The sequence below is a fragment of the Acomys russatus genome, chromosome 12 (assembly GCF_903995435.1).
Source record: "Acomys russatus chromosome 12, mAcoRus1.1, whole genome shotgun sequence".
Classification (NCBI taxonomy): Eukaryota; Metazoa; Chordata; class Mammalia; order Rodentia; family Muridae; genus Acomys; species Acomys russatus.
Genome location: NC_067148.1, coordinates 13100454 through 13115838, shown reverse-complemented (window position 1 = coordinate 13115838; position 15385 = coordinate 13100454). Strand labels below are relative to the sequence as shown.

At 41.8% G+C, this 15385-nt stretch overlaps 1 protein-coding gene across 1 annotated transcript in view; it reads left to right on the top strand.

Annotated features, from left to right (window-relative positions):
- Window positions 1-15385, top strand: part of C2cd6 (C2 calcium dependent domain containing 6) — a 93744-nt gene that overhangs the window by 17392 nt on the left and 60967 nt on the right. Inside the window, exons 3-9 of the mRNA XM_051154531.1 lie at window positions 577-628; window positions 2203-2345; window positions 5295-5420; window positions 6730-6774; window positions 7853-7921; window positions 10150-10229; window positions 13411-13545. Coding sequence (XP_051010488.1) covers window positions 577-628; window positions 2203-2345; window positions 5295-5420; window positions 6730-6774; window positions 7853-7921; window positions 10150-10229; window positions 13411-13545 — 650 coding nt within the window. The remainder of the gene's footprint in view (window positions 1-576; window positions 629-2202; window positions 2346-5294; window positions 5421-6729; window positions 6775-7852; window positions 7922-10149; window positions 10230-13410; window positions 13546-15385) is intronic.

The following is a 15385-nucleotide window of genomic DNA, read 5'->3' as shown; positions in this document are numbered from 1 at the left end:
TTACAGACACACATACAGAGACAAACATACACACACAGACACACACACATGCCATTATGCACATGTCTGCAGACATACATACACAGAAAAAAACACATTTACACATATGCCATTATGCACATGTCTACAGATACAGAGAGACACAGACACACATGCCATTATGCACATGTCTACACACAGACACGCACAGAGACAAACAGACACACTTTTAAACAATAGTTTTTGAAGCTTTTTCTATTGTATGTGTGTGTCTCAGTACTTACATGTATGTATGCACACTACGTGTGTGCCTGGTACCCTTGGAGGCCAGAAGAGGCCATTAGGTCTCTTGGAACTGGCCACCTGATGTGGGTGCTGGGATCTGAATCTGAGTTCTCTGCAGAGTAGGCTGTGCTCCTTCCTAATCACTGAGCCATCTTTCCAGCCCTACGACATCATACTGCTAATTAAGAACAAAGTATTTCTAAAGGGAAAACCCAGCACAAACGTGTTCAACAATTTAAATAACAGTTCAGTGCAAAGTGTAAGAAAGTTAACATAAAAACCAAACTGTGTCTGCCTTGTGTGTTTTTGCAGGTTGGCTGCCTGGCTGTTCACATAAGGAGCTGTAGACAGTTTTCTCACAGATGTATCCTTTCACAGAATCACCAGATCTTGCTGTTTTGGCGGCTCCCTGCTGAGTTACTAACCACTGGAAAATATTGCTGCCTGCAAAGCTAACCACACTATCGGCAAAGCTTCCACGCCCCCACTGAGTGGCCTCCTGTTCCCCAGAGTCTTCGCTGTGCCTTGCAGCTAAGGGGACTAGGATGCCTGGCCCTTCAGAGTGGGTACCCACAAGGGTAGGCTTGGCTGGGTACTGGCGGTTACCGTGGTTACCATGCAACTACTCATCTTCAGTGTAAAACATTGTAAAACGTTTTTTAAAAATCTTGATTACCATAGTTTCTATGTTCACTTAAGTTCTACACTTTGGTGAATGTCTCTCTCATTCATAGTAATGCTATTTTTACTTACATTCATTGAATTTATGTTAAAATGATCATAGATGCCTACTCAGACTAAAGGACAACAAAAATAACCCCACTCTTTAGTGTAGAAGTAAAAAAAAATTTTTTTAACTATCTGTGAATTTACCTCAATTTCCATGTAAGTTAAAGGAAAAATATGTCCATAAACATAATGCTAATTTATTTATAAGCAATAAATCTACTTCTCTTAAACTTTTTTTTTAATAAGAATTTTCTTAAGTGGGTGCCTTGTCTTTGGTTCTTTGAGTCTGTCTTCCTATGTAGCCCAGGCTGCCCTCAAACTCTCAGCCCTCTTGTCCCAGTTTCCCAAGTGTGGAGAACTACCATACTCCTGCATTCTTATTTTTAAAGCACGCTGGTTATGTTCTCTCTCTCTCTCTCTCTCTCTCTCTCTCTCTCTCTCTCTCTCTCTCTCGTTTCTTTTTTTTCAAAAAAATTTCTATAGTGATGTTTTAAGGAACTGAAACCTTGAAAACAATATTTTTAATTCATGAAGTACTATGAAAACAACACAGTACAATGAAAATGAAGACTTATAGTGAGGTGAACTAGAATAGACCACTTTCCTGTAAATTCTAACTTTCAGGTATCTTTTTTAAAATATTTATTTTTTACATACACTTGGTGTTTGGCCTATGTGAATGTCTTTGTGATGGAATTGGATCCACTGGAACTTAAGTTACAGACAGTTGTGAGCTGCCATGTGGGTGCTGGGAATTGAACCTGGGTTTTCTGGTTTAGAGCAGCCAGTGCTCTTAACCGCTGAGCCATCTCTCCAGCCTGTCAATTCTATCTTAAGATTCAATTATTCTCAATTTATGTGCTTACTTTAAAACTTTTATACATAGTTCCACACAGAAAATGATGTCGACTATATGTTATAAATCTTAGTCACCTTAAAATCAACATGTGGAAAATTTGCAGAGGAATTATGGTGAAATGTGAGAATAAAGCTGTGGTGGGTCTGTGGAGAAGACTAAGCATTCAGTTGACATTGCACATAGCAACGAGAGGCAAAAAACAGAATTTCTATCATTTAATATGCTCTAAGAGTACCTTCTCTGTCTACTTGATTGACTTTTATACTTTGGCCTAGATTGCTTAGTAAATTTTACAATGTGTTATTCGATCAATTACAACACAACTTATTTCCTAAATATTTTCTTTTCAGTCATTGTACAGCAACATATCAATTTGTTCATTCGAATCTCTGTCAACAACATTATAAAATGCACAAAACTTCGTAACTTGAAAGCTATTAGTGAAAAGAACTATGTACTTAGGTTTGATGAAGTGAAGTATTTTTCTGTACAGGTAATGTTAAAATTCTCTCCTCAATATGATGATGTGTCTTTATAGTTTCAAGTATTCTAACTACTTACATCTTTTGGGGGGAAAGGTGGACAAGAACCGAAAACTTTTTCATTTGGGGTTCGGCAATGTTTCACTCCTCTGCCGTGGCCTGTGGTGTGTGCTGAAGGGCGTGGCCCCAGCATACTCTTCCTGGCTTGTTGGTGTGTGAGGCTCTAAGCATTTATCATAAATAAGGTTCTCTCCCTTGCATTGCCTTTTCCATCTGCCTTCTTCTACCCTTTCTTTTTTCACCCTGTTTCTTCTCTCCTCTTATATAGTCCCTTAATATGCACTCCTCTAATTGTTTACACATAGATTTCAGTCTTTGTAACAATCCCACATCTCTCCCTCTCACAGACAGACAGACACACACACACACAGACCACAGACATGCACACATGTGCGCGCACACACACATGCGCGTGCACTTGCTCACACAAACACACATGCACACTTATCTTTTTGGATGAAGAAAGTGAGTTACTATGAGGTTAAAGGACTTTTCTGTGGTCATAGGGCTGGGATGGATATGGAAGAGCTGGGGATGTGTACACACTGGCTTGAAACCCTAGTCCATTAAATTGCCACTCAGCTGGAACTTGCTATGCTTCTGTTTACAGTTAAACCTGTTTGTTTGTTTGTTTGTTTGTTTGAGACAGGGTCTCTCTGTGGTAGCCTTGGCTGTCCTGGACTCACTTTGTAGACCAGGCTTCGAACTCACAGTGATCCGTCTGCCTCTTCCTCCCAAGTGCTGGGATTAAAGGCGTGTGCCATCATGTCCAGCTATAGCTAAACCTCTTAAAAGCTAAAATATATCTCAAAGAGTTCACTAGTCAGATGGACCCTCCTTGGCTTCTTTGCGTCTATGGGTTGGTTATCCTATACATTATGGCTAATGTCCACTTCTAAGTGAGTACTACCATGCGTGTCTTTCTGGGTCCAGGTTACCTCACTCAGAATGATCTTTTTTTCTTTCTTTCTTTCTTTCTTTCTTTCTTTCTTTCTTTCTTTCTTTCTTTCTTTTCCAAGACAGGGTTTCTCTGTGTAGCCTTGGCTGCCCTGGGACTCACTTTATAGACCAGGCTGGCCTTGAACTCACAAAGATTGGCCTTCCTCTGCTTCCTGAGTGCTGGGGTTAAAATGCACCACCATGCCTAGCTCAGAATGATAGCTTCTTTTCTTTTTTTTATTTTTAAGATTTATTTATTTTTTATGTATACAGTGCTCTGCCTGCATGCACACCAGAAGAGAGCATTAGATTACATTACAGATGGCTGTGAGCCACCATGTGGTTGCTGGGAATTGAACTCATGACCTCTGGAGGAGCAGACAGTGCTCTTAAACGCTGAGCCATCTCTCCATCCCCCAGGATGATCTTTTCTAGTTCCATCCATTTGCCTGCAAATTTCATGATGTCATTGTTTTTAATAGTTGAATGGTATTCCAGTGTGTAAATGTACCACAGTTTATCTATTTTTCGGTTGAGGGACAACTTCCTGAACAGAACACCAACCCCTCAGGTTCTAAGGTCAACGATTAATAAATGGGACCTCATGAAACTGAAAAGCTTCTGTAAGGTAAATTACACCGTCACTAGGACAGAACAGCAGCCTACCAAATAAGGAAAGATCTTCACCAACCCTACATCTGACAGAGGGCTAATGTCCAAAATATAGAAAGAACTCAAGAAATTAAACACCAATAAACCAAATAACCCGCTTTTTAAAATGGGGTACAGAGCTAAACAGAGAATTCTCAACAGAGGAATCTCTAATGGCTGAGAAGCACTTAAACAAGCATTCAACCTCAGGGAAATGCAAATCAAAATGACTGCAAGCTTCCATTTTACACCTGTCAGGATGCTAAGACCAAAAACTCACGTGGTAGCACATGCTGGCAAGGATGTGGGGTCAGCGGACCACTCCTCCACTGCTGGTGGGAGTGTGCCCTTGTACAGTCACTCTGGAGCCGCCTTTCCTCCTGCACGGATTGGCTGTTTGTACTGGCTCCTCTGAAATGTATCTATATATCAGCTCATCTGCCCATTTATTGATTGGGTGATTTGCTCTTTTGGTTTTTACTCTTCTGAGTCTTTTATATATTCTGGATACTAATCATGTCCTGCCAGATGAGCACCTGGCAAAGAGAATATTTTTCCTGCTGTGCAGAAGCGTTTTCCTCAAATCATTCCTGCTTGCCAGATCTTGCTCTTGTTCCCTGAGCAGCTAGAGCTCCGTTCAGAAATGATTGCCTAGAAAGGTGTCTTGAAGTGGTTTTCTCTAGGCCTTTTAAAGTTTCGGCTCTTACATGGACTTCTTTGTTTTTATACAGGGTGAGAGTTCGGGATCTTAATTATTCTTCTACATATGGGTATTTGGGGTTCCCCCACCCCCCAGCACTGTTTGGTGAACTGTCTTTTCTCCAATGTGTATTTTTTTGTGGCTGTGGCTGTGTGGGCTGTGTCTGGCCCTATATTTGATTCCACTGCTCTGTGCCTGCTTTGCTCCAGCGCCATGCTGGTTTTGTTACTATGGCTCTGTTAGAATAATTTGAAATCAAGTACTGTGATGCCTCCAGCACTGCCCTTCCTCCTTAAAGTTCCTGAATCGCTTCATCTGATATGTAAGTTCAGTAAGTGTGGAGGGTAACTCTTTACGTAAAATTAAAAAGACAGGGCAGGCAATAGATGATTCAAAAGGTCATAAATAATATTAGACATAAACACTTCCCAATGTTGTTGGTATTAGAATGTGTGGAATGATGAAGCTGAAAATTCACAAAGCTAACATAAAAACTAACAACTAGTGACACCCGTGATCTAGTGTAACTTATGGATACATTTACATAGAAATCGTGTCTGAAATTCAGACTGAAAACTTAATATTTCTTTTCCTATATTTTGATATTGAGGTTCCCAGACGTCAGGATGATGAGCGGAATAATATTTTCTTGGAATTAATGAAAGATGGAGGAGACTCAGACAGGCCCGCTCATGCCTTAGGCAGCGCCGAGTCACATCTTTATGAAGTGATACAGGTATGTACGCAAACACCAGGGCTTTCCAGCTAGATGGGGACACAGGCCTGTAACCCTAGTGCTTTCTGGGGACAAAGAAGACAGGAGCTCAAGTTCATCCTTGGCCACACAGCGATTGCAAGGCCAGCCTGGGCCACACAGTGAAACACAGTCTCAAAAAGACAGGAAGTAAAGCAGAACCCAGTGTTTGTGTTTTTAAACCTTAGCACCATGCTGTCTGGCCTGTATTGTCAGTGTGGTTCCTGCTACCTAATGGGCTCCTTTTGTTTACTATGTGCATAGCAAACGAAGTTCGTTCTGAACATATGAAAAATATTAGAATTGTCAGCATGAGGCTTAAAATAAGAGAACGCTGAGTTCCCAGACAATATCATGTAATTTGGAGCAACCTAGGGAATGGAGAGGAGTCAGCATTACTTTCTGACCTTGGCTGGTATGTGGGTTCATGTGGAGCACCTCTGGCTTCCATAAGAAACACACTTCATGGTCATGGTGAGAACTAAAAAGAATGCCCACTGGGCTGCCTTGTCTGCCCTCAGTAGGCTAGGATGCACTTAGTCCTTGTTTTCCATCCCTTGGTACAGCTTTTAACAGTCCTGCTGGGACTTGATGTGCCAGGGTATGTTGGTACCCATGGGGGTGAGGACTTCCTCTTTTCTGAGGAGAGGGAAAGTGGAGAATGTGGGGGGAGGGATACCTGAGGGGTGGGACTGGGAAGAGAGGAGGGAGGAAGCTGCGATTAGGCTGTAAAGCGATTCAATAACTAAATTAAGAAGAAAAAAAAGGATGCTCACTGAAGTACTCGGCATGTGGTGTGCAAGGTTCCTAACCATGAACTTGACAGTAGCGAAAGTGCTGGAGGGTTGGGGGTGAATTACCCACCCATGGGTGTTGGATTGGGTGTGATAACTCACAGCACCGCAGACATCACCATGGATGGGAGCCAAGGAGGGAAGGTCTCAGATCTGGTCCACACCCTTGGGCTGTGAGGACCTTCCACCTGACTGGGAGCTTGCTGTGGAGACTTATGCTTAACCCTCAAGACCAGAATGGAGGTGGATTTCTGAAAAGGGAAGTCCAGCCAGCTGAGCATCTCCACCTCTGTTAATGCTAATATCTCCAGTTGCCTCTGCTACTCACAACTACACTTCTACTGAACCTTCATTACATTGGTATCTTAATTAAGTTAAAATTATATTGCACTTGTGTTTTAGCTATTGAATCCATGCATAGTTTAACTTGCCTACCCGCTTTAGATAAACTACAGATGTATACACGAATAATTCATTTAAGACTTTTTTTTTTCTAGAAAGGCTGCTTTACTGAAATATTGCAAATGATGCATAGAAACAGTGTAAGCACTCTATAAACCTTCTTAAGATTTATGCATGTGTGATAGTTTAACACTAAACAGAACTCATTCTATGATTTATAGTCTAAATATTTAAAATTTTTATTAACCTAACCATAGCTGTTTGAATTAACAAAACTATAACATATAGAAAAATTACAATATTTGCTCATAAATTCTTTACTTATTTTATATAAAAGTTGGTATCATTTCCAGACTCAATTTAACTTTTTTATGTTTGTTTTTATGATACTTTTAAAATTACAATATATTATTCCTCTTTCCATTTTCTCCCTCCAGCCCCTCTCATATTCCCCCTTTCTCTCTCTCTCTCTCTCTCTCTCTCTCTCTCTCTCTCTCTCTCTCTCTCTCTCTCTCTCTCATTCATAGCCCCTTTTCTCTAACTGTTATATGTATGCATATATACATATTTTAAAGCTTTGACCTTTCTAGTCTATTGTGAGAGGATTAGAAATCGCTGGATGAGACAGTAAAATGTCCTGGCTGCTTTCTTCAACCTTGCTGGAGAGTCTCTGAAGAGGTGTTTACACTTTCTAATTCTGAATGCACTTACATGTTAGTAATTTGATTAACTGAGCAATCCACAACACTCCTGCTATCTCATGCCCAGAATGGGGTAAAAAAAACCATATAGTCACTGACTTTTCCCTCCACACCTGGTCATCCTAGGGTTGAGAGGTGGGACTGCTTGTTGCAAACAAAATTTGATCTGGGGTGGAGATGAAAAGTAAACAAGTAAATAATTTGAAATATATGCATATATACCATATGTATGTGAGTGCCAATGCCTTTGCATCATCCTACTAATAATTCTAAGTTACAGTTTTGCACATTTGACCATTATCACTGTTTAATTTTAAGGTTAAAGGCTTATAACTTCCTGGGACTTGAATAGAACCCTCTTTTGGAGTTCTTGTGTAAACAAAGCTTTGTTGTTGTTGGTTTTGTTTTGTTTTTTAACTAGAAGATTCATTCTGTATAGATTTATGACGTTATCACTTTGCCACTTCTCTAACAACCCCATTCTAATCAAGTGATGAAATCAATCTGCTGCGTTTAGGTCATCTGCAGGGTGGAAGTGGAATTTATGTTCTCCTATGGAAGCTTTGGTTATGGATTTTCACATCAGGTCAGTTCCTTTCTTTTAAAAAATGTGTTCTGCTTTAGCTTGCCAAATTATTCTCCTTTGAGCCTGATGACCTGCCTTCAGGCACCAGGGCCCCACCCAGTGGGGGGAGAGAACCATCTTCCACCAGCCGTCCTCTGGCTCATGCAGCTCCCTAAAAAATGGATAACATGTTTAAAAAAATAATCGTTTCAAAATAAATGCAGCTTTACATTCTGATCTTGAGATATAAGGGGTTTTTCCCAGAAACAAAATAAAACAAAAGGCTTCACCATGTGTTTGATTATACATTTTAAATGATTGTATTTTATTCAAGATGGCTTTACTGTCTTAGTTGTCTCTACACACTTGTATTACTAAAACAATGTTTTCCTAGGTGTTTCGCTGAGTATTTTACATCTAGAAATACTCATCGGAAATGGGACCACTGATCATACACACATGCCTGTGATCCCAGCATTCAGACCTAAGAAAGAATTGTTCTAAAAAAATATTTCAATATAGATAAACACTGTCACCTGGTGAGTGACAGAACCCTTGATATCCCTGGATCATCAGAACCAGGCATGTGTTAACCTGGCCCCATTAATGCTGCTGCTGTATCAGGGACCTTTCATTTCAGAGTCTTTGATTAACAGATTTTGAGTGAATTTTGATTAGTAATTGAGAATAAGGGGATTAATTTTCCTAAAGAAGTCTACTTATGGGTTAGTTAAAAAAAATCCCTACAATATGTTTAAATTTTTGTCCATAGTAGTCATGATTGTTAATATATTTGCAGATGACAGGCACAAAGAGCAAGCCTTTTTTTCCTTACCTGACTTTACTGTTGTTTCCATTTGTTGACTTATTTACTTACTTATTATAATGCTGGGGGCTAACACAGAGCCTTGGGCACAGTAGGCAGATGCTCTGCACTGAGTTACATGCCCAGCACATGGCTTTTAGAAACAGAGACTTTGTATGTAGCTCAGGCTGGCCCTGAGCTAGCTGTGGGGCCCAGGCTCCCCTCCCTCAGAGTAGTGAGGGCTGAGGGTACTACAGTAGTGCACTGACATGCCTAGTTCTCTCATTCTCTGTGTGTGCATGTATACATGTTAAGGTACATGTGTGTAGATATTTGCACATGTGTCGAGGGTCATTCCTCAGGAGCCATTCACTTTGCTTTTTGAGACAGAGTTTCTCACTGGGACCTGGGGCTCACCAATGAGAATAATCTGGAGACCCTCCTGCCTCTTTCTCCCCAGCACTGGTTTACAAGCACACACCACCTTGCCTGGCTTTTTGTATGGGTGTTTGGCTTTGAACTCAGTTCCTCTTGCTTGCATAGAGAGCACTTTGCTGATTGAGCTATCTCTCTAGCCCTTATATTCTTTTCTTGTGATGAATTTTGCTTTATTACAATTCCCATTGTCATCGTTTCTGCAGGTTAGGGTTAGCAGTCATAGCTTATGAGTTTCAACTATAGAGGTAGGTTTGTGTCCAAATATAAGCATGACATTTAAGAGTAACTATTCTTAAAGAAAGAGATTACTTTAAGATTTGTAATCCCAGCACTGGAGAGGCAGAAGCCAGATCCTTGGGCCTTGCCAGCCAGCCAGTATAGCCTACTTGATGAGTAATGACACCTGAGGTTGTCGTTTGGACTACACTTGTGCACACACACATGACAGGAGTGACACACATGACACGAGTGAGCACATACATGTCCACATGGAGAGAAAGCAATAGCAATAGTTTCAGATAAAACTAGGCAAACACTGTCTTATGTAGGTAGACCTTACTGAAAACATAAAACAAAGCTATTATATGGGGGGAAACCCATCTGTTCAATAAAAGCGCAACTTGACCAAGAGCCTTTCAGTGATATACTCCACTACTCACCTATCATGATGATGTGAAAAGAAGAGGCAAAAGTATCAACACTCACACCCCCACGTCGCACACTCGTTCCCGATGTTGCACACCATTCTGTAACTTTGAATGAACCACTGATCTTCAGTGTGGTCTATAAAACATGCACACTTACGTCATGTTTTATCAAGTGGATTAGAGAGAACTAATGGTATATAATGCGTATTACATGTTTAGTACCTGACAAATTAGGTTTCTGTCTTTATTATTCTTCTCCTTATATACATGACTTAAGAACTGTATCGGCCTTCAGGGATCGGGGGGGTGTTAGTCCTATTACAGCCAATTATAACTAAATGTACTTACATTTTTATCAGTTAAAACCTCTTCAAAAAATCATTGAACCATCCATGTTCATGAATATTGCACCTCCTCCAGAAAGAACAGATCCTGTCACGTAAGTGTCGTTACTATATTAAGGTCAAGTGGCATCTTAAAGGGGTGATGGAACATATTAGTTATCTTAAGGAACCCTGGGAATGTAGCTGAGATGGGCTAGACCCTAAGACAAGGGAAGCACCGAGTTCCTTTGCTTAACAAGGCGAGAGAGAAAGAGCCAGGTGTGACGGCTCATGCCTGTAACCTCAACACTTGGGAGGAAGAGGCAGAAAGATGGAGAGCTCGTGGGGTTACACAAGGCCTAGTGATAAACAAGCAAGCGAGCCAAAAGAGGTACTGACTTTCTCTGTGTCACCCTGGAGAAAAGCGCTGAGGTCTCGAGAGGAGAGGAGAGGTGTGCTTAATGAGGAACTTAGCCAGCAAGATCCTCCTGATGGAATGAAAAGGAGGGCATCCAAGACCTCTGTGTCTGGTGGTCGCCAGTCTCCGCTCTGTAGGACAGTATTGTTAGTCTCCTTCACACTCCCCAAGTGTTACTTCCAAGTGGGCTGTTAAAAACTGTTATTAGTGGGCCTGGGGGAACACTCTGCAAGCTGTATTCAGTCCTCAGCATCTATGCACAGACGTGGCTAGAGGGACCGGTAACCTCCAGCTTCGAGAGACAGAGATAAGCAGACCCCAGGAGTTCACTGGCCAGGCTGGCTGAAATGGTGAACTTCAGGCACAGTGAAAGACCCTGTCCAAGGGACTAAGGCAGAGAGTGATAGAGTAAGACACTTGCAGGCTTGGGGCAGGGTTCTCCAGACGGTTCTCCGTACTCTGAGTCGGTCGTCAGTGTCTGATGCATCTTCTCCCATAGCCAGTATTGAGTGGTCCATGAATCAAGGCATGGAGATGAAAACTGCTCCTTGCCATCACTCCTAGTGATTCAAGAGCAATCCTTTCTCTCCTGTTCTTGCAATCTTATCTCCTGCTGGCCTAGAGTTATTTCCAAAAAGGTAAACGCTTCCACTGAGAGATTACACGGAACTGGAAGTTAAGACTGCTACACGCCACTGGGCTCCTCATGACTCAAAGTCAACAGGCAAAGGAGGAGTCACTGCATTGGTAAATAATTGGACCAAGGTTCAGTTCCCAGCACCCACATGTGCCTCACAACCATCTGTAACTCCAGGTCCAGAGCCTTGGCACTCTCTTGGTTTCCATGGTTACTACATGCACATGGTGCACAGGTACACACGCAGGCAAAAGGCAAATACAAATGAAACCTAAAAAAAAATGTAAGGAAAACAATGATTTTGGGTAGGGTATACAATGGCATGCATGTGGATGTCAAACAACAGCATGTCCAAGTTGACTGTCTCCTTCCTCCATATGATGCTGGGAATGAAACTGAGCCATCTCCCTGGCCCTGAGTCAGAATTTAATAGAAAACCATACCTTAACCCGCATGGGACTGTTCATGGCTCTGAAGGATGAAAGGGTTAATCACAGCACCAGGTAAGGCACCAGCTAAGGTGATTGCTAAAGCAAGGAGGGGCAGAGTCAGCAGTGGAAGAAAAAAGGATGCAGGCTGTGTCGTACGGCAAGTTTAGGGTCAAGGGTATGCTTGCTCTGAGTGCTTCCTCACACGCTGCTTATGAATATGTTCGTGTGTATCTGTCCGTCTATGTAAATAGCATGGTTCCCCCTCTGTCCCTGTATCACACAGCATCACAGTATTGGCATTCTGGAATATTGAGGAGAAGAGTAAACATCACTCGACACTTTATTTCCTCTTCTGGTCTGTTGGCAGAGGGCAGTCACATCACATTAGGTGGACTGTGATCATGTGATTGTCTTCATTGGAGGTTAGCAATGATCGAAGGAGATGCTATGTTGACAGGAAGTGGACTTGGGATTACTGTTCATGCATGTGTCAGCTTTCATGGAGAAGTTTTTGATGAGGTTTAAATAGATATTATAAAATAAAGCATGCCCTAACGTGGGCAGCCTCCTCTAATCGGCTGAATGCACCAAGACGCCGACCCTCTCCCCAGAAAGGGCGTTCTTCCTGTCTAAGCACCTTCAGTCTGAAGTACCAGCTTATCCCAGCTCTCCTTTGTTCTTGAGCCTGTCTGCTTTTAACAGGAGTTGTGCAGCCGACTCAGTTATACTATCGGCAGATCTGGGTCACCGGCCAGCAGGCTCACTCTGGAGAGCTCAGGCTTCCATAGCTTCATGGGCCAACATAATACAACAATCTAGTTTTACATATTTACACCCTACTGTTTCTGTTACCCTAGACAGCCCAGGCTAATACAATGGGAGAGATGACTACATTAATTTGAGAAAAATGTAGGATTGTTTAATTATATTCTTGAAATTTGGGAATAATAGATCAGAGATGGAAGGTGACAGAGAAAGGGGAAGACGCAATGGTAGTTGACATTTCTGGACCAGTGGTACCTATGTGGTGCTTCTACTCCCTGAGGCAGGGAATACAGGAAAGAGCAGATTTAGGGAATGGAGAAGTCATCCACTCTATTTTGGACATCTTAAACTTAAGGTGCTCTGTACTGTATATAACGAAGACTAGTCAAAAAGACACTTGCTAGCTGTTAGATGTGTTAAGGAATTTAATCTCATTACTCCTGCCTTTCTTGTATGTCAAGTGGATTCAATATTTCCCCTTTAAAAATTATTTTTCTTTCATATATTACATCCTAAGCATAGCTCCCCTTCTTCCTCCCCTCTCTACTCCTCTCTGTCTTCTGCTCCCCCTGCTTCCAGTGCCTCCCCGTCCCTCCCCTGATCCACTCCCCTGTTTCTCTTCAGAAAATGATTGCATAATTCTTATCCCGTGGGTTTGCCTTGACAGTGAAGTAAGACAACCAATGCAGACAGACACATGAACATAGTGCCTGGCACAAAATCTAATCCGTAGAATTGGTTATTTGAAGGAATGAGGGAGTCTGAAGGCAGATTTGCCTATAAATGGCTACTAAAAGACCTGGGCTCAAATACTTTCTATTTATCCTTCCTTTGAGACTCCCTCTTTTCCATCCCCGCTGGACGAGTAACCAAGAAAGCACTTCTCCCAGGATTCTGAGTCCTGCCTTCTTCCTTAGCTTGTCTCCGTGGTGGCACATGGTAGTGTGGAACAAGAGGGAGAACAATTGAAAACAAGAGTCACCACACTGCTCTTAGCCTTGCCCTTTTCCATAGTGTTGGCATTTAACTCTATTGCCATTTTTCAGAAATGTTATTACCCCACAACGAATAGAATACCCAGCGTTCCTGTCTCCAGAGTTTAATGTCACCGTTGGGGCTGCTGAAACCAGCCAGGCAGCCGTGGTGCAGCTTGAAAAACTCCGTGAGAAACCCCGGGAAAGGTATGGGGTTCTTTTTATTTACTTGTGCTTTAGATCATTTCAAATTCCTTCAATTGAGCCACGGGCTTTCTGCTGGCCTAGGAATGCTCACTGTGACACTGTTCCCTGTGTTCATATGTCTCAGCAAATTAGATTCTTTATCACGGCAAGAAAGGAGGGGAAAACTCGTTCACAAGAAGGAAAACCACTTCCTTCACTTGTCTGCTCTGTAGTCTCTAATGCTGTTTTTCCTCGTCGTCTTTTCTCTGCCAGTCTATGTATTTCCTTCTCACTTATAGACTACCTCGCTGACTCTTTCTTTCTTTCTTTCTTTCTTTCTTTCTTTCTTTCTTTCTTTCTTTCTTTCTTTTAAATCTGTGGTTGAACTAATTCAAACTTGAATTCTAGTTATTTTCTTTCTCACTTATACTTTCCTTCCACTTTGCCCAAATCCTCAGTCTTCAGTTTCCTCAATCATATATGAAACTTTGTGTTAAGTAGTCCAGAGCTCGGTAAAATGCCACAGGTAGCATGGCTTAATCTGTAGATGTTTATTTCTTCTCATTCTGGAAGCTAAGATGCCCAACAACATGACACTAGCTGAAGCCATTTCAAGATTTATAATTTAATACGTATCTGTTTACCCTTTTCAGTCTAAGTCTAGATTCTTATGGTCTTTGAGAAAAGATAGTATGGTTCTTAAGCCATCCCATTGTGTAGTTGGTACTTAGAGAGCACCAGGCATAAAATGCGTATTCGACCAGCCTTTGTTAATAGCAGGCTGTCCGATGGATTACAGGACAAAGGTGTGCTCCCTGGCCGCCCAGCTCACACTTAGTGAGGTGATGGAGATGGAGAGCTAACATGTGCACAGACTCACTTCTACATAGGCTCTCCTAGATTACCTCAGACCATCACACTGCACAACAGCAGCCAAGTCTGGGGGAAATATGTCTTGAAATTTTCTTTGAAGGCAATGTCATAAAAGCAGCGAGCATTCACTGATACCAGATTCCAGGAAACCCAGAGGTCCAGAGTTGTTGAGTCCACTGTCCAGTGCCATGTTTTTAAGGGACTCAGTGGTATCAAGGTGGTAAACAGCTGAGCAGAGCTAAGATAGATGTACAGAAAAGAAGAAACAGAGTTCATTGTACCCCAAAGTACAGTGTAGCCCACGGATGGCGGGCTTCATAAATACCCAGCCTTCTGCTGGGTCAACCACGACCTATGACAGAGCAGCTGCATCTTTAAGTGCATGCCCTAGCTGCCATGGGTGCCTACCACTGGCTCCCTTCTGCCATTAGATGAATTGACTGCCAGACGTAAATGCATGCTTTTTCTAGAGGGAAAAATACACTAGAGCCTCAAATTAATTCTACAAATTTCCAAATACAGTGTCTGGTACCCAGAAAACAACTATATGTAAGAGGATGTAATATTTCACACATACACACACACACACACACACACATGCACGCATGCAATCTCACACACACACACACACGAAGAAACAGTGAAAAAAATATACTAGGCACAGACTTAAGGAGAACCAGATAGCAGAGATCTAAGCTCTGAGCAGCCATAGTGGCTACAGATAAAATGTTTAGGCTTCCCACTTTGATATCACACGTTGATGCCATTACTCCTTATGTAATGTGTTCTGTCATGTGCGTGTCCCAAAATTGGATACACAATGCAAGAATTGGTTCCATTTGCTTTAATTTCTTTGGTAAGATTCTTTTATCATATGGCATATGATATTTGCCTTTGCATTGTTTTAATTTGTTAGTTTTTGTTAGCATCTACACTGCATTTCTGAGAATATAATATCAAAATGTTATTCTAATTCTACCATTTCGTT